The sequence below is a fragment of the Mercenaria mercenaria genome, chromosome 1 (assembly GCF_021730395.1).
Source record: "Mercenaria mercenaria strain notata chromosome 1, MADL_Memer_1, whole genome shotgun sequence".
In the NCBI taxonomy this organism is placed as follows: Eukaryota; Metazoa; Mollusca; class Bivalvia; order Venerida; family Veneridae; genus Mercenaria; species Mercenaria mercenaria.
The window spans coordinates 40652139-40676524 of NC_069361.1; the positions used below are offsets into that span (position 1 = coordinate 40652139).

Consider the following 24386-nt stretch of genomic DNA (forward strand, 5'->3'; position numbering starts at 1 on the left):
TAGTTTGAAAGTTTTATTTTTCAATTAGTCGGCACTGGGTGTCTGTAGCGAGTGTTAGAGACGTTAATGGTATATTCCCTTTTTTTACAAAATCAATCGAAATATCGCAAAACTTAATGCGAGGACGAATAATAAATCTACCGGACAAACTTTGATTTACTAGTACATGAAATAATGTTCTATAAGGGTATACGAACTGTAAGAACAGTAAGTTGACGGTCCAGCTTAAAAAATGACAAGATTTCACCAAATAAAGAAGATACAATAAAACTTCCAACATTTTCATGTTTTATATTATTTAATCCGAAGCCCCTAGTCGATTCTACAAAGACAAGCTTGCAGTGTATGACGTAGTCTTTATCCAGCATGTCGGCAAAATATTGCTGGAATTTTCAGACTCGTTAACAAGGAAATCTATTTTAACACGTCAGTTATGTCTCACCTGAATTCCACCCATTGACTGCATTTGTATAAGTCGTATCGGTAGCAGAACATGGTGGCTTTAGCTGGAATTTATCAATGTTTAGCTTACTAAGAAGCAGTGCAATTACTGCCGATGGCAAGTTGTCATCTAGTGTATGACCGATTTCTTTCAACCAGTTACTTAGAGAAAAATCTGAAAAACAAACGCTTTTCGTACAAACATTATACGAATTTTATTATTCGACTACAGTGCTTATAGCATGCCTGTTAATAACCCATGCTTACAAATGGTACTTATCCAAATGTTACAGTATCTGAAACAAAAATCAAAGAGCTTTTAAATGAATTGTAAACTAGTTTATTTTATCTAACGAAAACGCAAAAAAGCTGAAATTTTAGTAACAATGAACTAACTAAACATGATGTAGAAATCAACAAAAGCATACTTCCTAATCTTAACCCTGCATCAAGGTTGCATACTGGAATAGGAATCATTGTATTCTTGAAAATATCCGTTGTAAATTGGCACGGTGCTTTAGAATCCATACAGACTGCAACAGAGAGGTCTACGACAAAATTCTTCTCAGTCTTGTCTATCGTGTACCTTCAGAATAATAATGTGTATCCGTGAATGTTCTTTTATATACATATCGGCTAAAACATATGCCATTTCCTTATTTTCCTTGAGCAAACTAAAACATTTCTTAACATTTTGTCAAATAATACTGCCTATATCGGATCTGATGATAATAAAATACATTCCTATTTTATAAAAAGGCTTACATCATCTTTTTATGTAAAGGGATATAAAATGTCCCGTACACATAGACGCCGTTAACAATCCCATATTTAGATCATCTGAGCACTGAGTGCTGTTTCTCTACCCCTCCGTAATACTGATTTAACCTAGGATTTAGTTACTGACCCTGTGACAGTGGATGTTAGACCTGACTTACCATTTAAACATGTTCATTTTATTTAATTCTGAGACAGATAACTCTGTGTCTTCAAATCTGTCTGATCAACTAACAGACTCTGACAATGGCCAAGGTCATAAATCGCTGTCAAGGTCGTAGGTCATTCAGGAACAAAACAATGATCCTGAAATTGCATCATTGATTCAAAAGGCTGTTAGTAAAGAATAGGCTTCGCAGGTCATTGTCTGCAATTTTGTTAAGCATGGATTTTTATGAGAAAATGGTGGCCACCAGATGTCCCTGCTGATGATAAATGGACAGAAAATTATAAGATTGCGGTCCCAAAAACATATCGTCGGGAAAATCTAACCCTGGCTCATGAAACGCCCATGTCAGGTTAGAGTGGTGTAAATAAAACATACCACAAAAACTTAAATGATTTTTATTCGCCTTATTTCAAATCTGATGTGTCCCAATTTGTAGGTCCTGTCAGACATGCCAAATGGAAGGTAAACCTAATCAGAAAATACCCAAGGTACATCATCAACCAATACCCGTACTTGATGAACCATTTAGTAAAATGATAATAGACTGTCTTTATCCCCTGTTGCCTAAAACTAAATCAATGAACCAGTATCTTTTGACAATTATGTGAGCTTCAACAAGATTTTCTGAAGCTATTGCAGTTAGAAATATTCAGGACAAATTCTATTGTTGAGGCCTTAACTAAATTTTTCATATTTATTAGTCTTTCATAATCTGTACAATCTGACCAAGGTTTTAATTTAAGTCAAACATATTTCAGCAAGTATTACATAACATATGCATAGAACATGCAAATCTTCAGCCGATCATCCAGAAGGTCAAGGTGCCTAAGAAAAATTTCATCAAACATTGAAAAATAAGACTGGAACATACCGTTTTGATACAGTGAAGGATTGGGATGAAGGTATTTATTTATTGCTATTTGTTGGTCAGAGATGCTGTACAAGAATCACTTGGCTTCAGTTCATTTAAATTAGTGTTGATCACACTGTCCGTGAACCTTTAAAGTTACATGAAGAGAGTTTTCTTTCAGAAGATGACGGTTCTTTAACTTTGCTAAAATATGTTTCTGACTTTAGAACTTAGTTGACAAAAGCTTGCGGGTTAGCACGTTTAAATTTGAAATATGTTCAAAATAAAATGAAATCAATATATGATCAATGTGCCGAAGAAAGAAGCTTAAAACCGGGCGATAGAGTTTTGGCAATTATACCTATCCCTGGAAAACTAATACAAGCTATATATTATGGTAATTTTACTGAAAAAAGTCAAGTATCTGGATTACATTATTAACACTCCTGGGAGGCGAGAGCAGAACAGTTATGTCATATAAATAAATATGTTAAAATAATACATTGATAGAAACAGCTCTTTCCTATTACCTGTTAGTGTTAGTTTACCTGTTAGTGAGACAATTGAAACTTCAGGCGAATGTTATACTGAATATGATAACAATACTGTAAATGGTCAAATAACACTTCAGAGTTCTACAACAACTGGATGAAACACTTTCCAATTTGGAACTTCAATGAAGAGAGCAGCTGAGACAACTTATCAATGAATATGAACATTTGTTTCCGGGTGTACCTACTAGAACTAATCAATTTTTTGATGACACTGAACTAGTAGATTCTACTTTAATTAAACAACACCCATACAGAACGAACCCTACAAAACAAAAATACTTAAAAGAAGAAATAATATATCTGTTGAATAATGATTTCATTGCACCGAGCAACAGTAACTGAAGTTGTGTTCTCCATGTATTCTTGTTCCAAATCCTGACATATCTTACCGATTGTGTACAGAATACAGGTAAGTTAACAACGTCACAAACACTGATTCATTTCCAATACCTAGAGTTGACAGTTGTATTGATATAACTGGACATGCACACTTTGTAATGAAATTTGACTTGTTAAAGGTTTGGCAAGTTTCTCGGACAGATAATGCAAGACAAGTTTAAGCAATGGTTACACCTGAAGTATTATTCCAATACAAATTCATGCCATTTAAAATGAAACTTTACCAGCAACATTTCAACGCCTTGTAAATTCTATCATTTCTGGATTTGTGATGGATACGATACATTGATGATGTCATCATATACCATGACACTTGGTAAAGTCATCTGCAGTCCATGAAGGATTTCTTCAAATGAGTCAGTGAAGCAAACTTTACAAATAAGTTAAGAGTGAATTTTGTAGAGATTGCGTTAATTTCTTAGATTATGTTGTGGAACAAAATAAAGTAAAACCATATGATGCTAAGTTCGAATCAATCTCTGATTTCCCAGTTCAAACCAATAAAAGACAACTTATTTGTTTCCACGGCATGGCTGGATATTACAGAAAATGTCGTCACACCTTTCTTCAATTTTCTTCAATTGCTGAACACTTAACAAGTTTACTAACTCAAAACTCTAAATTTATATGGAATCTCGAATGTCAAAATCATTTGAAAATTGAAGGTCTTCCTCAAGAGTGAACCAGTTCTTTTGGCATCCAATTTTGAAATCCATTTAAGTTAGCAGTAAATGCTAGTGATATTGGTGCTGGTGGGATATTGCTACAAGAAAACAAATTTGGAATTAATCGTTCTGTCTGTTATTTCTCGAAGACGTTTAATAAACATTAGATAAATTACTCTACTATTGAAAAAGAGGGCCTAGCTCTTATTTTGGCAATTCAGCACTTTTAAGTATATTAAATGCGGCCATGAACCCTTTTGTTGTTTTCAATGACCATTATCCTCTCACTTTCTTTTACAAAATTAAAAATAAAAATCAGAGATTGTTGAGATGGATGAAGTATTTTACTACAAGAGTATAACTTTGATATTCCGTATATCGAGGGCAAAGATAACTTTATACCAGATGCCCTATCCAAGATTTGAACAAAGTCCTTTATATATAAAAAAGAATGTTATTTAGGATAACAGTTTGTTATAAATGTAAATGTGATATATTGAAGCATTCAGTTTCTTTTTCGTACATTATGGTTCTTCAGTTGGGGAGGTGTTATGTATATGTAATTCTGCCTTAAGGCTTTATTTTATTGGTGACTCTTTGTTCGCCATCGGCAACCCGTATTGACTGCCCATCAAAAAGACAATTATTAATGTTATTAGGAGGATAAACGTGATTAAATCTCGTTTGAAACTGTTTGTATTGTATCGTATCAAAGTTCATGTAAAATGTGTAAAAAATAATAATTTTTGTGACAATTATGTTTTAATCCATTTGCGAGTAGCTGACTATGTTTCTAAATTATCATGATCGAATAATTTCCTATATTTTAGAGTATACCAATCAATGTCTTATTGTACGTGTTAGCAGTAGGCTAAAATCAGAATTACAATAGACTTTATACTGACCTGATCTTGATCAGCTTTAAAATTGTTTCTTCTGACGGCTCTCCTAAAATATACACAGTCACATGTATAAGTAGATGACTTATCGGTAGAACACAGATTACAGACAATACATTTGTAATGCTTCAGAAGCATATTCACAATAATTACCCAACACATTCTACATTGACTTTTGAAATGATTTGTAACAGTAAAATACAAGTAAAAGTATTGCCGAAATGCCTTTAAGACAATAAGAAAAAAAGAAGAGAAGTTCCATACCCCATTTAAAATCAATAATGTTAAAATTAAAGTGCATTTTTTCCAAGTTCCCTCTGATTGTAAAGTTGCAGAAGTCAATACTGAAGGATACGTGTAAGGAACGTCTTAGGTAGTCAACATTGATACAGCAGTCTATTGCAGTACACGAAGTTGCAATATGACATATAGAAGATCCTGGTATATCTGGTAGGTCTTTCGTTAGTTTTGGACACTCTAGAAATATTTAGAAAGTATTATCAATTTTACATCTAACATCTTCTAGGGAAGTACTTTGTAACATACTGGCATTGAAAACATGTATGAGTAGGTTCATAGCTAGACGAAATGTAATCATGGCCCGATTTGTTTTTCGAAAGTTTACACCTTGGTCAATATAAAATTTTATTTTACGTAACGTAGCACACAAAGCCTTTCACTTATAACACATGTTAATACCGGAAATTATACTTGCAGGTTTTGTACATATTTTCAAACTATTGATATAAAGATGTGTAATGCGTTATTCCCACCTACCCTATGTTCCGATGCGAATGTTTTGGATAATAAAATGGTGACTGCGTTACAATTAAAAATAAATAAAAACAGTACAAATGTAAACTGTGAAATTTCATATCAAATTTTACCATTATTCCAGCTTGACGTGGCATTTTTGAACGGATCTTTATTAATGTCACACTGCTCCTCCAAAAAGTACTTGTCAAGTCCAATAACCTCTGCAACGAATTGTACAGCATCTCCCCATAAATCATCTAATGGACCGAGATTTCCTAAGCCGTTGTTTTCGAGCCAAGATGTTACAGAAAAATCTATCAGCAAAATAATAAACAAACAATTTCGGTGAATTAGTATCCTCCGCAGAATCAGATAAAAGTTTCACCCATGAAAAGCATTCATTGTCTATCAAAGCAAATCAAAATGGGTGTCAGTTTGAACCAAATGTCTTGTTGCTCGCTAAAAGAATTTCGCAGAATCAGCTGAGATATAAAGATAAAAGTAAATTACTTCTGAAACGAAATCAAAGAATATAATCATTTTATATTTTGAACATATATGTAGCAAAGACCCTGAAGATTTACCGTATTTTAGAAATACTATCAAAGATTTGACCAAACCAATCTGAAATGTAACTGAATTTTTTTCTCCATGAGGTCTGTCTAACTAGGCTGCACGCATTTACTCATTTATAACTTAATTATTAACTCTTGTCTTCTTCAGGCAATCAAACTAAAGCTTAGAGTTGCCTATCCCTACATCAGTTAATATTTCTACTATGTTTCATTAAAACAATCCATACATGTCTAAGCTGTTGCTCTGGATGCAAGGATGACCTTGGCGACCGGCGGACAACGCTTAAGCTATATTCATCTGCCCCCATAGGCAGAAGATAAGAAAATACTTACTTAGAAATTAATCATAAACAATCCGGAGACCAGACAAAATACAAAGTTTTAATACCTCTGAAGTCAATTCTAGTTAAAATTTATTACATATGTATACATGATCTAATTCGATGAATTTGCATATTTGGTTATGATGTTTTCGGTCAACACATTGCAACTTTTGCTTTTGCCTTAAAATGCCTTTATTTCAGCCAGTACTGTTTTCATTCTTTTAATCTAACATTTTTCAAAGGTCATTTTCTTACTTGAAAAATCAAAGGACATATCACATCCAAGTTGTGGAACCTTTGTACCATCTAATAGCTTTGTTTCAAACATACAACTTCCATCTTTTTCTAGGCACACGGCTAGTTCCAAAGTGATGATAAAAACCTTTTTATTATTGGGCTTCTTTATGGTGTACCTATGGGGTAAACAATTACCATGCAGTGTTTAAGAGTAAAGCCCTTTCTTCAACTTGGAAAACATACATATTGATATTTGCTTTCCATTTCATGAAAATATCAATTAAATGCATATTTAAGCTACTTTGCACTGCTTGCCTATACAGCTTTCTACTATGCTTGTGCTTTTTGACACGACCAAGAAATACAACTGCTTTTCTCTACGTATGATGTCGTACTAGACCTGTGTATTCAGTGCTATATGTTTGCTTGACAATGTCATCCTGTTATTGTTTCGTTATACACTTACCTTATCCGAAAGAAGTCTTCGACAGAAAACGTTTCTGTTTTACCTGAAAGTAAAAAATCAACACAAACAGAGTTCATAAGTACAAAAGTGAAAAATACCTGTTTCTAAACTATATACCAATATCCGAAGTTATGATTTAGATTTTACTTTGTGGTAAAAGCAGGACAGTAGAAACATTACCAATTGTCAAAAAATAAGCATCTCAAATTTGATATACTGAAAATGATAGTGTACAGTTCACTCTTTATGTTGTTTTTAAACATAAAAGAAAGTGGTATACTTCATGTTGTAACTACGTTTACATACCCCACTCATAACTAAACAGTGAAAACTTGAATGTCTGTGTTTCTATTCCGCCAGATATAATGTAGTTGCACATATTGACATCAATGTAGGCTTTGATTGAAAGTCCAATTTTTCCTAGATCCAGACAACAGTTTATGCCGGTACAGTAATCTGGTACACTGCAGGACACAATGCTTGGCAACGTAGGAGGATTTACGAAACTTAGTGGGCACACTGAAAGAAAGGCGTTCCACGAATCATTAAAACGAATATCAGAATACTAATTTTGCTTTTAAAATGATCTTTGTATTATAAATTATAAACTACAAAAATACAATTTTGCAAAATACCGACGACTCTTACTGTTATGCCATCCGCTCACTGAAGGACTATAAGGACTTCTTTTTCGGTCGCATGGTGGAGACAGAAGAAGGTCATTCAAACCAAGAATATCTATGAGTGCGTCTCTGCCAGCATTAGAAAGTTCTTCACCCACATTTTCTCCTTTCGATTCCATCCATTCTTTAAATGAAAAGTCTATAAAGGGAAAGGAAACAAATTTATCGATACTAATCAGGCCATTTGTATTAAATGGAATATATCTTAATTAAACAAACCTATTTCATACAGTTTTTGAGAAACAAAAATGCCATTAAAATGGAAACCAAAACGCCTGAAAATTTTTAATTCCTTATGTCTTAATAAAATACATTACTTCGTTTTGCTACATAACATGTAACATGACTCATGGAATGCCCATATCAAAAGACAATGGCCATTCTTTATAACATTCCTATTACATAACGCAACCTTCCGCAGCACAATGCTCAGTTGGTACAAATACTCTTAAACGCTTTAGAAAACTATTTTTGGCAAATGTTCGTTTGCTGACACAGGAAAATAGGACACATAGGAAATAACCTGTTAGATTTGTCCGAGCAGTTAGACTGCATGCGGGAATCTTTTCTCCGTTTAACAATGAAAGGCCATCCTCAGGAATGCAGAACTTTTTACCAGCCATCGGTAAGCATATCTCTACACGGAGGTCTATGATAAATCCATCCTCATAGTTGTCTATTGCATAACTGACGAAAGCAAGTGATAATTAGCAAAGACAATAAGCTGACATGACATTAAAGTACAATTTCTTTTAAACTTAGAATTTGTACAATACCACTGTGTGGAGACCGTACTAAGTGTTCTTTGCGTGTTTTGAATTTGGAAAAAGTACAAGCCAGATGCAATTTGTCTGCATTATTCAAAAGTATTGCAACGAATTTCTACCTCCTGTACAATATTTTTGGTTATTTATCAGAACATCTTGCGAAAAACATATGTCAATAAGTTTGTGCCACTAGTCACTTTCAGTGACTCACTTTTTATGAATGTTTAAGAGATGTTATTTGTCGCTTAAAATGCACGGGTTAATCTCTTTAATATCACATAGATGTGGTTATAAATGAGGACAATTCTGGACTGTATTTAATGTATAACTCTACAAGTCCTTGAAATCGACATTTCTTTACCTTCAAATAACAAAACGTACTCAGCATATCAAAACTAAAATAATGTTCTTTAGTCAATAGAGCTACATATTGTTTATTCATTTGTAATGGTTATAGACATGGTACATATATAACAACGACTGGTGTTTATTGGTGTCAACAAAACTAAATCTATAATGAAATTTTACTTTAACATTTCATATATACATATTTACATAATTTTTATGGGCGCTTCTTTGCCTGAACCAATCGACACTGAAGATTCTTTCCCTGAAAAAAAGATAAGTCTTATATATATATGATGACATTTCCGTTATCTTTCTAACAATTGCTTACATTAATTCAAGTAGACCCATCTGGTACCTCCCATTCACTTCTTATTCAAAAGACGTACCAGCCATATTAAAGAATACTGACATTCGTTTCAGTTACATTTATTTTTCGACTTTAGCAATATTTCATTCTAGAAGTACTGATTACCCCACTCATATTTGAGAAGCTGTTCTTCAAATTGCAGTGCACTTATTCCAGTGTCTACATGGAAATCACAGGGGTCCATTTTAAACCAAACCGGAAATGATATTTCTACTTCCACAGACGACAACGGTATTGTAAAGCCAATTTCTACTCAGCATGAAATGCCGAAACAATTGTCAGCTAGCTCGCAACGAAGAAAATCCTTCATAAATGGAGGTATCATATTCGAAATATCCATTGAGGGAGGGCAACCTGAAACGAGAATTAAATTAGTCTTACTTGAATAGAAATAAATTTTAAAAGCGTAGGTTCAAATATCATGCCTAACAATACTGAGGGAACTAGAACTGATTAGGCATCTGGTTTAGGCTCTTAATGACGAACAGATTACTGAACACCACTGTTTCTCTTGTTGCAGCCACATAGGTATACTTGAAAATTACGTCTATTTTTTGTCTGAAATTCATTGCTAATGTACGTCAAGCTAATGAGAGCATGTTGTATTTGGTGTTTAATATAAGTAGTAGTACCATAGCATCATAATTTGATAAAATTTTGCAGTAAGAAAATGTCTTTTATTTACTACAAAATCCCTTGATCCATGGATAAGTCACAGCCCGGACAAACGCACGAAAGCACGCACGCACGAACATACACCAAACCGCCACTGTAACAATTATGTCGAGCGTACCGCTAGCGGGCTCGACAAAAAAGTTAGAAAATTGTTATTATAGCAAGTGAAGTTGCACATATGATGTTCTGTTTAGGATTTCACCTAACCAGGCAATAGTAAGCGGTGAAAAACGCCATTGGCAGCCAAATTTTTGACGACTCGAAATATTTTGAATAATCTTGGTAGAAGATGACCCAAGGCATCTTTGTATGAACTTATTTCAAACTCATAAAAATGAAAATGAATAAAGTCGTTTGAAGATTTTTCATTATAGCGCTGACAAGAAAATGAAACAGTTTGTAAAACTTCGAACGATGACAACCATAGTAATATCCGAGCACTTTTCATCAATATCCTAGTAATGGTTTCAGAGGAAATGGCATTTGTAAAAGATTATTACATTCGGACGGACGGACGAACGAGCGACGTATGGACTGACGACGGACAGTTAGTGATCATAATAGCACACACTTAGCACGTTGTGTACTGACGATTGTTAACAGTATCCATTTAATATCATCTTAAATGTATTTAGTTTGCAACTACTATAATAAGACTTTCAATACCTGTAGGAGGCGGAGGTAATGTACAAGACCCTTCTCTAATGATTTCGTCGATTCCAAGCTGTTTTAACAGAAGATCAAACACTTCTCTGTTTATTTCTCCGCCAAGCGCGTCTGCTATACTCGGAAGGCTTCCTACAAATATCCAGCTGTATGTTAAACATACAAACTGTTACAAATAAAGGAGAGCAATTGCTCAAAGCTTCAGTATTGCTCAAAATATGTTAAAGCGCAAATGATCCGAGTGGAAAGTTTGATAATGCCCATCGGGTCTTTGTCGAAAGTTTACATATGACCTACATCAGTTCGTGTAACTATAAAACAAAACAATGATATCAAAACTGGTTGTTCAACATTGGCTTATCGGAACACGCCAAAGAGTACTTCTTCACATGAAGAAACAATGTATCTGGGCTATCAATATCTTTTTGGTATCATTTTCAAGTTGAAATAATTGCACATCAGAGCTGATCGCGGTTGCGTATTCAACACACTTCGGCTACAACTATGCACCGCCTTTAAGACAAGGTTGTAATAACTTTCAGCAGTCTTTATATGTCTTGTAGCGACTGTAAAATGTCTGCCTGATGTTGGTCTCCTTCGGAATCATGTTGTCCTTTTGGATCATGTAGTCCATTCAATTTTTACAACAAATAATTCTGTTTAAGCTAGGGGACGCGAGGGACGTTACGCATTTCATTACCTCTCATGAATAGACTCATAAAAAAGCAAGAATAAATACCAAACAGGAAATGTTATGTTCCAAAATCGCACGTTGGCGTGCATACGACCAATGTACATTTTCTTTCACACACTAACACACGATGACAAAATGAACAAATAAATGAACACTGTGCGGCATCGCCTTGGAATTCAATGATAAACCGATTTAAACTTTGATATAATTTTACTTTGTTGCGTTCTATGCTTCCTAGAGATCTTCTTACATATTTTATTTCTAATAATTTCTAATACCAGAATCCCTTTCATTTTTTTTTCATTTGGCACTGGCATTGATAAGTTTGTTGAAAACATGTTATTGTGTATTTAAAAAATAATTTATAGCAATACGGTGCTTTAACACTATTTATACACGATGGGCGGTTATAATTTTATTGTAAAATTTCGATCAAATATGACAGAACTGTTCTTCGTGCATGTATGGCGCCAACTGTTAGGTCGTCACGCTCCTTTGTTTATGCACGCCAGGACCGGACATGGTAATACGACTTGCGAAAGAGTTCAGTTCGGCGTAAAAGATGACAAATTATCCTGCAGAGCGATAACCAACTTAATATATGTGTAAATTGACCAAGACAGTTGTTCAATGTGACATTTCGTTTTAAACATGCTATTAAGTAAAACATTTGATCAAATTTGAAAGCGCTATTTCTAGATGTGTACATGGCGCTAAATATCGCGTCGACGTGACGTCAACATTATATCGTTTTGATGATTAACCATTGTTAGTCATATTAGAATATTTGTTGAATGTAGTCATTATTTGTTTTTGTTTTTCATCTATGTCTAATAATGAAGGTATGTATGCCATGATTATGTTTAAGCACCTTCAATAGTTCAAATTATAGTATTACAACGTCAACAATGTGCATTAAATTGTATGATAAGGATGTTAGATGAACAGAACTTTAGTTCTGAACTCGGTCTACATGATTGAGGACTTTCTCATAGTCATAAAAGCTAAATCTTATTATTAAATAAGCTATATCTTGTTGTTAAAACTGTTTAAACCGCTGACTTACCTTGCAGTGAAAAATTGCCATTGCAGACAGGAATAGGAACTTCAAAGCCTTCCAGTAATTTTATATCAATGTCTACAGCACCAAGTTTGACTCCTAGACCAATTTTGAAAATTTTCTGCACGTCATCTTTCCCAATATTAAACCTGGAACATTTTCCATTCTTATAGTGTGATATTCATTTTTACCAGGGGAATTGATAAAACGTGTAAATCTTTTCAGGCATTTATAATTAACTTATCAAATGACATTTTATATACATTATTCTACTTACTTGTATTCGTAATAAACGGCAGTGAAAAACAAAATGATAACATTTTATTAAGATATCTACTTTTACCTGTTTACACCTGTAATATTTTAAAGCTTTTGACTAAAAAATGATATTTCTTTAAAATAGAAGTTTGGCTACATTATGAACATTAGAATATGATATTTTGCTTCTTAACTACTTTTAAAATGCAAAATCAAGAAAAAAAGATGACCAAGCTGGGAATCGAACCCGGACCGCCGCGACAATACAGAAGCTTTCGGCTGTCGTTACCGATAACGCCATGGAGGATTTAGTGTTAGATGCGCGTTAAATACAGATATTTATAATCGAGGCAGTTTATCTCGAGTAAAGCGTTACAAACGCTTTTCAATTTTTATCGTAAACAGTAGTAAAAAAACTAATTCTCGTGTGCTTCCGTAACAGTAATTAAGTTTCTAAGCATTCTTATAAAATACAACATAAATTTCCAGATTTATAAAAGAACTCCTTTTTTTTCGAACGATCTGGAGGCCAGTGCCGTTAGTTATTTAAAACATAAACATTCTTTACAATAGACAGAAACGCTACACACGTTATTTTGAAATCCGATGCAAGCTCAATGATCTCATCTTTACCTGAAATAATACAATTGAAAATAGTTATTTATAAGACACAATGTTTAGTTGTTGATACGAAACAGATATAGTTCAGTAATTGATGAGACATAGTAATTTATGAGAAACATTGACCAGTAATGTATGAGAAACATTTATGAGAAATATTTTCTGTTTTTTTACGAGTAAAATGGTTCTGTAAGTTAAGAGGCACATTATGTAATTACTTATGTGAGACATTGTTCATTTATGTTTAAATATATATTTTGACATAATTACAAGTTGATGTTAATAATTATAATAATTTACGATTTGGCTGCTGTAACTACAAAACAAAGAAAACTCTGATAGGTATACATTTATTTTGAATGTACTGAAGCTTACCCCAATCATATTCAAACAGTATAACTGTAATGTCCATTCCCTCAAAAGCTGCAGTTATTACATATCGGCATGGGTCAAGTTCGACGTACGCTGAGAATGATCGTGATTTATCGAGTCCAGGAATTTGTAGTTCTGCACATGCATCAATACGCATACAGTTTTCAGAAATGTAATAATGTAAAAAGTTGACTTGAATTCCAGGAAGATGAATATCTTTTCCGTTAAGACTACAACCTGCAAGATACAACATGAATATAGAGGTATTACTATTATTCTCAAATGTCATTATAAATGACTTAAATTTTCGTTACTGGAAACATGTGTTTAATTCAAGATTTACTCTTGGGTTAACAGGAACTTGTGTATAACTATAATCTGTGTAAAAAAATGTCTTAGTCTATGATATATCATAAATAAAGGTATTTGTATCAGTCGAAGAATATCTTTTTATCTTTTCAATAATATTTGAAATACACGAAGACGTAAAAATGCATTCTGTATAAGCATTTATTAGCTTCTCACGTTAGAGCGTCAAAATGAAAGACGATCTATGACATTAAATCAGAAAGTACTGTTAAAAAAGAAGTCAAACCAGCATAATCCTAGCATTATTAACAGTTGTAACTTTCGAACTCTACATATAATTTAATTAGATATATAGGAGAAAAGAATATAACTATATTGTATAAAATCAAAGGCCTGAAGGGCCTGAGTCGGCTAATGATTGATGTACTGACAGTATAGTCTACCAGTTTCAGTTTGTTTTTAGTTTTTTCCCCAGCTAAAGAGAGATTTTGTTACAATAAATGAAATGAACATTCGGTCGGTGCCTAGTAAAACTTTGATTGACATTATACAAGTATTTAAACCTAATATATTTCTCTAAAATTGAAGAGTGGTTCGCAGAAATAAAAATGTTGAAAGTACAAACTACAATTTGACAGCTGACACTAAGATACTGCCCATGACTATATATATTTTTCCAGTAAACATTTGCCTCCGGCATTGTCAAAAGAGGCAACTATCGGCTGGTATATATTCGCACATGATAAATTTGAATATGAAAATTTATATATTAAAATTTTACAGCGCGGATTGCCACATACAACTTGTAACGGATGGACGAAAGAACTGATATTTTACAGATATTATAATGGGCCTGGCGATAGCCTTCTCATATGTTAGGTGTTGTTCAATCATATTATAAGTGATGTCAATTTAAAGTATACGTACTTTTGCGTTTAGAGACACATGTATGTAAATGTTGCTGAGTGTCAATATATAGTGTAACCGATATTAATAAATGCAGTTCTTTTTTAGTTAAAACTATCATTTATTCTATTTCAGACCTGTTAACCCCTTAAAAACCATGTCTGTAATCCCGAAGTCCATGCACTTTCAATTATCCATTTTGATTCATGTAGAAAGACAGGCCCAGACTGGGCAGAAAAATGTTTGAGCCATTTTTACGTGGTCGGCAGCAGGGTGGGTGTGGGGAGGGGTGTTTCTTTCCGCTTTCAATTGCAGTCAGATTTTGAAACGGGCATTGCGGCAGGTGGTAAAAGGGCAAATGTATGAAACTGTAAAGTGGCAATATGGGGGTAGGGTGTGGGAGGATACCCCCTCCTGCAAGTAGGGTTTGGGGTATTACCACAAAATTTTTTTTGAATATGTAGACCCTTGATACAGCCTTTGGTGCGATTTTAACTGAAAATCTTATGTTTCAATTTCTAAATATTACCTACATTCTTTCAAGTATTACAATATCCAAAGTATGACTGTCACTTCATCTTTTTACTTTCAGATCATGCCTCAGGACTAGAATATGAGTCTGATATAGATTATATGTAGGTGTTATAAAAATAAATTCTAGAATCATTTCTGTTACAATAATATCTATCATGTATGTTACTTGAATGTTAAAATTTCATAACACAGCTCGATATTTACCCAAAATATTATATCCCGATACGATTACACTTTTCTCCAGTTTCAACAATATGTTTTACAAATTGTGATGATACGAAGACATTTAGCAGCAATTGGCAGTATCTGACATTGAAGTTTACGGTTAAATTACCTCTTATTTAAATCTTTTCATAAAAAAGTTGTTTCGTTTCGTCAAAGCAGCCAAACATAGACGATCTACTTTCGATTTCAAAAACTACAAGAAAATACAATTTAATGTTTCGCCGATTTGTTTATTTCTCGAAAAATGAGAAATGAAATCATTTTTAATATCAGTAGTAACTAAACAAACCAGTAAGAGCTTCTTCTTCCGATAATTTATCCGTTTACTGACTGCAAAATTCAACCCACGCAAAGTCGTAGAAGCGTTGTTATAAACAGGTCACGCGTGTTCGCCGACAAGTGTCCAGAATGTAGTTAGGATTCATCTGCGAAGTCTCGCGGAAGAATTAACGTACTGCACGTATCTTATTCGGGTCATTTTAAATGAAGCTGTCATAATTTAATTTCATCGATGTGGTAAACTCTTTGATAAGAGACATTCCAATGCTTTCAGAGGTACCCACTCAATAAAATACTAGCAGTATGTTCGGGAACTATATTTTGTCTTTCGCCGGATGTTACGCAAGCTTGGTAAGCCTGCGCAATTCATAAAATGCACAGCGCAATAAATTTGTTATTTGCGCAATGATTTTAAAGATTATTTTTTTTGAAACGGACAGGGTAACAAATGGATAATTTGGCTAATAAGTTAATATGCAGTTTTGATTTGAATTTGTGAACATCATATTTGCTATTTTGTGACAAAAGGGCATAAAATTCGTCACCATAATCATATGCGCAAATGTATTTTCAAATCCCGCAGAATCGTTATGCGTGTTTATGCTTAATGAGTTACCGCGGAAGAAAATACGTGGCTTTATTCGAGTATTGCACAATTACAAGTCATAAATATGACAGATTACATCGTATATTGGTCATAGCAAGTAGGATTGACATAAATGAACTTCATTCGATCAATGAACTCTTTGAAATTAGAGACAATCTAGTGGAACTACATCACTTCGCTGTGTTTTGAGGCCTTTTAAGAATGAGAAATCGGGCGATAGCAAGGACTCGTCAAACGCTTGACAGCGTTTAGCCGACTCAAAAATCTGGTAAACTATATGGAATTATTCAAAGCATTTAGGCGTTATCCTCTGACATGTGAAATAATGGTTTGAAACCTAGGTTTATCATCTTTTACATAACCTTCGTTTTTGTTGATTTTAAACTAAGTCTTGCACACATGATTATTCATGCAAGATATAATGATCTTTTAAAGCAATAAGAATTACTTAGTTCACTGTTCCAGAACCTCTTGTTCAATTCTTCCTTTGAACCATCAGTAGGTAATTGCCTATCATTGAGGTATTCAATCAAGTCGGCCTTATCCATATTCTCAGGAGTTCGACAAGGAGGTCCATTTAGCAGAAGATCCTTCAATAAAAAAGTAATAAATGACTACTTTCATTTAATTAAGAAACTTCACCTGCATTGAAACAAAGATGATATAATCTTTACAGATATTCCATTACTGAAAATATTATGCTAATCAACTGAATGTCAGCAAAGCATTTACAACTGTGTTCAATATTTTGTTTTCTAAGCCTGATTGGATATAAAAAGTCGTGGCAAACGATTGTATTATAATGTACATTAATTTTGCAATATTCCGAGGCCTGGTGCAATTCAGGGATGCATAGAAAACTAGAATTAGAATAATATAGATTCTGTCATGAAAATTTGGAAAATTTCAGCTGGATCTTTCTAAATAAATTGACAGATAACAATAAACTTCCTGGAAGCACTTAGTACAGAAAGTGCATTGTTACGGTCGCTGAAGCATACCCTCTACATCTACAGCAAATCTCTGACAACTGCGTCAGGGAGTCGTCTCTTTGGCTCAGTGGTTAGAGCATTAGACTAACTCCTGACCGACTCGATTCCAACCACAGGGAGTTGGGATTTTTTTGTCATAAAAGCCTATGCACTTGGATTTGTTTCGGCTATGAGTATCCAGAACCACACGCCGCGATTCATACCATCAGCGATAAGAATTTGTTTCAAAGTAATGGGGATGCATAACGTAACAAGTGCTTTGTAATCAATCGACAAGTTTAAATCTGACATTTACGCATCACAGAGCTTAATAAAGTCAGAACAAGAACAAGATGTAACCCCGTGACTTTTTAAACCAGCAAAATGAGCATATAAAACAGTAAGGAAAATATCTTTGTTAAATAAACGACACAAACAAGGGATCTTGATATCTAAACACACTTGCGGCTAGCAAAACGTACGTCTACTCTAGATTCAACCTCTTCAGCAAGACAGCGTAAATAGCACGGCTAAATTGTATAAACAGCAAATATAAACTCGGTTGTATAAAAAGTGCACAGTATGAGTCAGTTTGAGGTACCAGAACACAAAATATGCTCAAGGACTTATCTGAACCCAGTGTATTATATGTCTAACTACAAGGGCGAAATGTAGGACATCAATTAAACTTTTCTGTCGAGCATATGAAAGTTTAGTGTTAAATCACCATAGAAAAGAGAAATAGCCAAAAAGTGCTTGAGGATGTTTGTTCTATATTATCTTTTAAATTATATATGCATTTTGATAACGTTATTATTGTATATGCTTTATCACTATGAATGCATTGTTCTTTATTATAGAATTTACATCATCAATGTGGCAGTATGACTGATTCGCATGATAACCTTGCCGAAACACAGCTCTGCAATAAAATATTTCTAGCATAAAACTACACGTATTCTGGGTTTGTGCAAGCTCTTTAAGACCTTTAAGGGGCTACGGAAATTCGATCTCCATTCGGACGATAGGGGTTTGTCACTTTCCCAGTATGGTTCCAGTATACAAGGTCATAATTTTAGAAAATCACTCGCCGATGTAACTGGAAATTTGATAGAAAAAAAAACCTTGTCTTTCATATCTCAAGCTTTTTATTCATATAACTGATAAATTATTACTTGAAAAAAAGCTGTATATGTTTTGTTTTGCACTTATTTGTCAAAATAATTGTTTTCATACTAGTAATACATAAAGTTATGACAGTAAGACATATTTTAGTTTGAATGTTCTTAACTTGTTAAATGGATAATATGCTTACAAACTTTAATTTAAAAATAATTTATATTTCATACTTACAACAATTATAATTACAAACTTGGCAATGTTTGTTTGCTTTAACTTCTATAAATTCATTTTATTGTTGCGTTCTAACGCCGCACCGAAACAAAAATAGTTCATATAGCAAGTTTCCAAGTTTGATGGTAGTGGAAACAAGGTTCCACTCCGCGGATTGTTTCTTCACTAGCGGACACCTGAGTAGAACCATCGACCTTCTGTAAGCCGGCTGTATGGTTTCTTCATATGAAGAATTATACGCCCAAAATGAGGATAAGACCTACATCGGTGAGGGGCAAGTGATACTTAGTCAGTGGCTATAACCACTTAGCAAAGGAGGCCGTTTAAAGTTATTGTTAGTTTATATAATGTTCCGCACCTTAATGTCATAACATAATGGTAATTTTTTTAATCTTTTAACGTTCCTCAGGTTGAATTTTATTTAAACTCTTAGATTACTTATGTATGTTTTGGGTGTTTATGACTTATAAAAATACAATGAAGAATACGTTTATGTTGATATATAAAATTGGAAGGAACATTAGTCTGGAATGACAAATATTTGATATCGCAGCATTGGTAAATGAAAGTAAAATGATCTTTAATATTATCATCATGTATCATATTAATTTCTTAAAATTCCAATATGCCTGACGAAAACCCACTGATATCTAAATAACCTACAATTAACAGCTATTACATAATCACTAATAAGCTACAGATAAGGTCAGGACTGATTATTAGGTTTGTACTGATTACACTTCTCGTAGTAGTGAAGATAGGATTTTAAAGAACAGATTATTTTTTAAATGCAAATATAGACCCGTATGTACTCAAGAATTTTGAATTCGCGTTTCGCTTTATTCGCGAAAATTTGCAAAACATAAAACAACGTGAACATTACCAAATCTACAGACCATTTTGATGATTCATAATATTCCTTCCTTTCTGAAATGCATTGCATTGGATTTTACTCTACTTTTGAATGTGATACACTGTTTCTAAATCTACATCCTACTATCACATACTTAACAAAAATGACGGTACACTTTAAGTCTATAAATGAGACACTGAAACCGCGCGATGTGTAACGTATGATAGGAGCAATTTCGTTAATAACTAAAATTAATTTTCAAACTTGACTACGTGTTTGAGAAAAACCTCAAACAATTGACCGGAAAACAACTCTCATCGAATAAATTGCCACATACTGATAATGACATAGATATTTGCTAACTTACCTCTGGAATTCCTAACAAATCAAGAAAATTTTCTACGGCCGCGTCAACGGCGACATCTAGCACTTCTTGGCCACCTTCAATTAAATTTTCTTTAATATCGTCAACATAGTCTGAGAAATCCGCTGAAAAGAAAGCGAACATCGAATTCAATAACATTTTGATCATTTGAAGGTTATTTCCCTTGAGACAATACTAATATATCAAATAAAACACCATATTGATTGTTTCTTCAAACATATATTTTGCAACTAAATGCTTAGTCTCGATACAATTTAAGTTATTACGTGTAACTGGCTTCACTGACCATTATCACATAGAACCCAACAACTATTCCACTTTCCTTTCTTCATGCGGCGTTTAATATAAATATAAGCATTTGATTCGTTTTTGAACATTCTATTTTAGTGCCAGAGACAATGATCTAGCACATAGACCAAGTTGATATGGTTCACAATACGCGACGAATGAGACTGATATTTTTCAAATTGGTACCAAACGGAACAAAATGTTCCCTTTATTTACAGTAATCTAAAATCAAGAGGACCATGATGGCCGTTAATCGCTTACCCGAGTCCCATTGCTTAACTTTCATTCTGGGTGTACTCTCCATCCCCCATCCCCTAATGATTATGAAAACATGCTTCTTTAAAGATTTCCCATTTGGTTGCCACGAAAAACACAGCTCTGCATGGATTTTAATTCTTTGAGCAATGTTCTTGGGGGTTATTATTCAACGGCATCTCCAATTCAATTTATTTACCTGTTAACCACATGTTTGCCTAAAGCAAGACTAATTTAGAATTCCACCATTAAAAAAATAAACAAAACATTATAGTGCATCAGTCTACTACTATGGTATAAAATAAATGTAGATAAAAATCAATTACATTGACAGTTGTTCTCTGTTTTTACAGTGTGTGTATTTTAAAAACTGAGTGTTCTTTTTACAAGAAACTGGAAACGATTCAGGCAATTTAAACGGGATTCTTTTGCGCTTCTGAAACGTCATGTCGTCACGTACATATTCAACACTTATATCGGGGACATTATCAATAATGACCCTTGGACCCGTTATGATGTAATATACATGTATGCAGCATTGCGGTCACAAGGTATTTAAAACTTTAAATGTATTTCAATTATGTCTTACAGCAATTGCTTTATATCATTTGTCTGATAGCTATACAGAATCCAGCTTTGTTTTAAATATGCACACATAGAAGGATTAATTAGCACCTTGGTATAAATCTCAGGCTACGTAATTGATAGCTGTCAGGTTATTCAATAATCAAAACAAAAGCGCATATGAGCATTTCACTAAGAAAAGCGTTTTTTTTCTTTCTTCTTCATATTTTGGTCTACGCTATTTAAATTTCATGCACAATCTCGTAGATAGAATAGAAATATGATAAAATATTATGATACCACAGATATCTTTTCACAGTGTTTTCTATTTGTACTTTAGATGTCCTCTGAATATCTAAAAGGAAGTTTGTTTTCTTCAAAATATCATTGCGATCACATTTATACACTGGATACATATATTAATTAAACTGACATATGAGGCGTTTTGGGATAATTTTATTGATCCTATTTATTTTGTTTGTTCTCAGTGATAAAAATACAGATACTGGTAAATATAATTGGTGTTGCACATTTGACATTTCACGAGAATGCAGTCAATTTGTGTCATACTTCAATTTTCGATAAGCACCATTCAGTTTAATACTTCAGTGAACGAATGGCTGAAAACCATTGTGTCCTTATTTCCAACTGAAATCTTGATTTCAGTTCATTATTACATGCTAGTTAACTTGCAATAAAGTATGCTGTATATCACATTACAATGCACACTTCAGTTATAGTAATGTTTTGCTCTGATATTTACGCTTCATCCCTTTAGATACACTATTTACAGTTCAAGGTATTGCAAATGTAGCACTTCAAACTTAAGAGAAACAATGCTTTTACAATACAATAATAGAAAACCTTCAGCTTGAATTTGTTACTATTTATAGTTATATATATAATAAGAAGTTATAAACTATTTACGCAGTTCGTATGTTATAGTTCCATCTTCATTCACTCTTGGAAACGGGAATATAGCATCTTTAAGTAACTCTGTGTATGTCAAACATTCGTCGAAGTCATCTGTATCACACAGTCCGACACCAAATGATAACCTCAATCCTTTTATCGAGGTGTGTATTTTATACCTAATTTGATATGGAAGTCAGATTTATTATCCCTTTAATTAAAATGACGACAAAATTTAAAACCAGAAATTAAAGCGGGAAATCCGATTTGTAATTTGAATTAAAATGTTTCTTCATATGTCAAATTTAAATAGGCAGTTATTAAGAAATTCTTAAATTCAAATGCAAACCAGAAAAAATTATTGCATATTTACCAGCTTTACATTTTAAAAGAATCGTTTTTTTTTTGTTTTTTTGTTTTTTTTGCAATCGGCTTTAACTCACTAAAATGTACATCTATTTACATATATTCTTTGATTTTCTAACATTGTACAACAAACATTTCAATGAATAGTAAATTATGTAACCAAGGACACTTCAGTCTGAAAATTGGTAATACGCTTCTGATCTTGAGGGAATCAAACTATACTCTTTTCAACCTACTTTGTCGAGAACCAGTGTTCACTATAATATTGATAAACTGTTAAATATTAAATAATTTCTTGCTACTGTACATTAAAACACGCTCACAACATTGGGCTAATGACATGTGTGTGGTCTTTAAGATACGTCCTTTACTTAGACGTAGTGCTGTTACTATTTCTGGTTCAATTTCACTAAATCATAGATTTCTGGTTTACTGGTGATATTGTACGCTAGGCGTTTTGCAAATTTCATTACCACTCATGTCTAAATCGATTCAAACCGAATCCGAAATTGTTTAGCTGGTTGCGTTCTGTGCCCCTTTGCCTTCTTTACATGTATTTGTAATTGTATATTGTAATTATTGTCTGTGATAATTGAAAATACAGCTATTTCGCCTTACTTGACAATGATTTCTTGCCCATCTAAAAATTCGAAATCCAGATTTGTCTTCAACCCATCCTCTACTTCTGCAATTGAAAAAAAAAAACGTTCATGTTTACAAAATGATTGACTCGGTTTAAACTTGACAATGAAAACCCAAACAAAAGAAATATCTGTACATAGCGTTGCATGTGGATCAAAAGTCCGACATCAAATGATAACTTCCTTTTACCGGGAGGTTATTTTATATCTGATTTGGTATGAAGGTTAGTTTTGTTATCCGTTTTAGTTAAAATAAAGACCTAAACGTACTTAACTACCAGAAAGTAGTGCGGAGATCTGATATGTACTTTAAATCAAATTGTCCGTCAAATGTTTTTATCATGTCAAATTTAAAATTATTAAGAAATCCTTAATATTCATATGTAAACAAGAAAAAAGGCCTCGACATTAATTCACGAGTACAACTAATCACTTGTGTTCGTTAATTCTCTGATATCGTACAACGTCGTTTGTAAATATTCATGGTAAATTATGTAATCAATGACACTTCAGTCTAAGACTAAGTAATTTGCTACTGATCTTGAAAAGCATCAAGAATTGTACTATGTATAATACATAATTATTGTAAAACATAGAATACATAAAATAGTGTTGCATTACCGCCTTCAAGCTTGTTTGAATTAATCACATAGTTCCAAGAATCCACACCAAAGGATAAAGCAAGAGGATCTGGGTCTAATCGCACGTAAACTGTGAACGTCTTTTGTAGCATATCGAATGCTTCAAGTGTTAGGCAACACTCAAGTCCTAAGCACTTCTCATCAAGTGTGCAATACAACAGTTCAGTAGTAGGTAATGTAAATGAAATAAATGGACAGTCTGAAAAGATACGGGAAAGAACCATTATTTAAGTTGAACGAAGAAACCTCGGCCACCACTAAAAAGTAGTAATAATGAAAGAAGCTGTCGACATTTCCTTGGCGCTGCTAAGTTTAATACGGTTAAGTAAAAAGTACATTTTGATTTATATTTTAATTGATGAAGCATATTTCGAAAATTTGAGAATGTATTGCCATGGAAAGTACTTTTACTACAAGTTGACAGTAATTGAGTTGAAATATTATGTAAAGTTGGATGTCAAGAGTTTTTTTTTCTCCTGATTCGAACATTTGTACATTTTGATGTATGTTTGTATTCCAACTACATTTTGATACATAAACATACTATAAGAATATCATAGTGCAGACAAATGATCTAACTGTATATGATAAGTATAAATACAAACATCATAATTAATGAAGTCTCTATTAAAAGAAATTATGTCAGTGTTTTGTTGAAAGTAGTGGCGCTTTCAT

At 33.3% G+C, this 24386-nt stretch overlaps 1 protein-coding gene across 1 annotated transcript in view; it reads right to left on the minus strand.

Annotated features, from left to right (window-relative positions):
- LOC123523216 (uncharacterized) overlaps positions 1 to 24386 on the minus strand; it is a 197073-nt gene that overhangs the window by 140581 nt on the left and 32106 nt on the right. The window contains 18 exon segments of the mRNA XM_053541968.1: positions 443 to 616; positions 5642 to 5824; positions 6664 to 6821; positions 7112 to 7154; positions 7418 to 7630; positions 7760 to 7933; positions 8318 to 8481; positions 9117 to 9171; positions 9382 to 9630; positions 10618 to 10749; positions 12378 to 12520; positions 13220 to 13262; positions 13626 to 13859; positions 16931 to 17072; positions 20027 to 20148; positions 22079 to 22242; positions 23048 to 23114; positions 23692 to 23910. Of these exon segments, the coding sequence (XP_053397943.1) occupies positions 443 to 616; positions 5642 to 5824; positions 6664 to 6821; positions 7112 to 7154; positions 7418 to 7630; positions 7760 to 7933; positions 8318 to 8481; positions 9117 to 9171; positions 9382 to 9630; positions 10618 to 10749; positions 12378 to 12520; positions 13220 to 13262; positions 13626 to 13859; positions 16931 to 17072; positions 20027 to 20148; positions 22079 to 22242; positions 23048 to 23114; positions 23692 to 23910 (2679 nt within the window).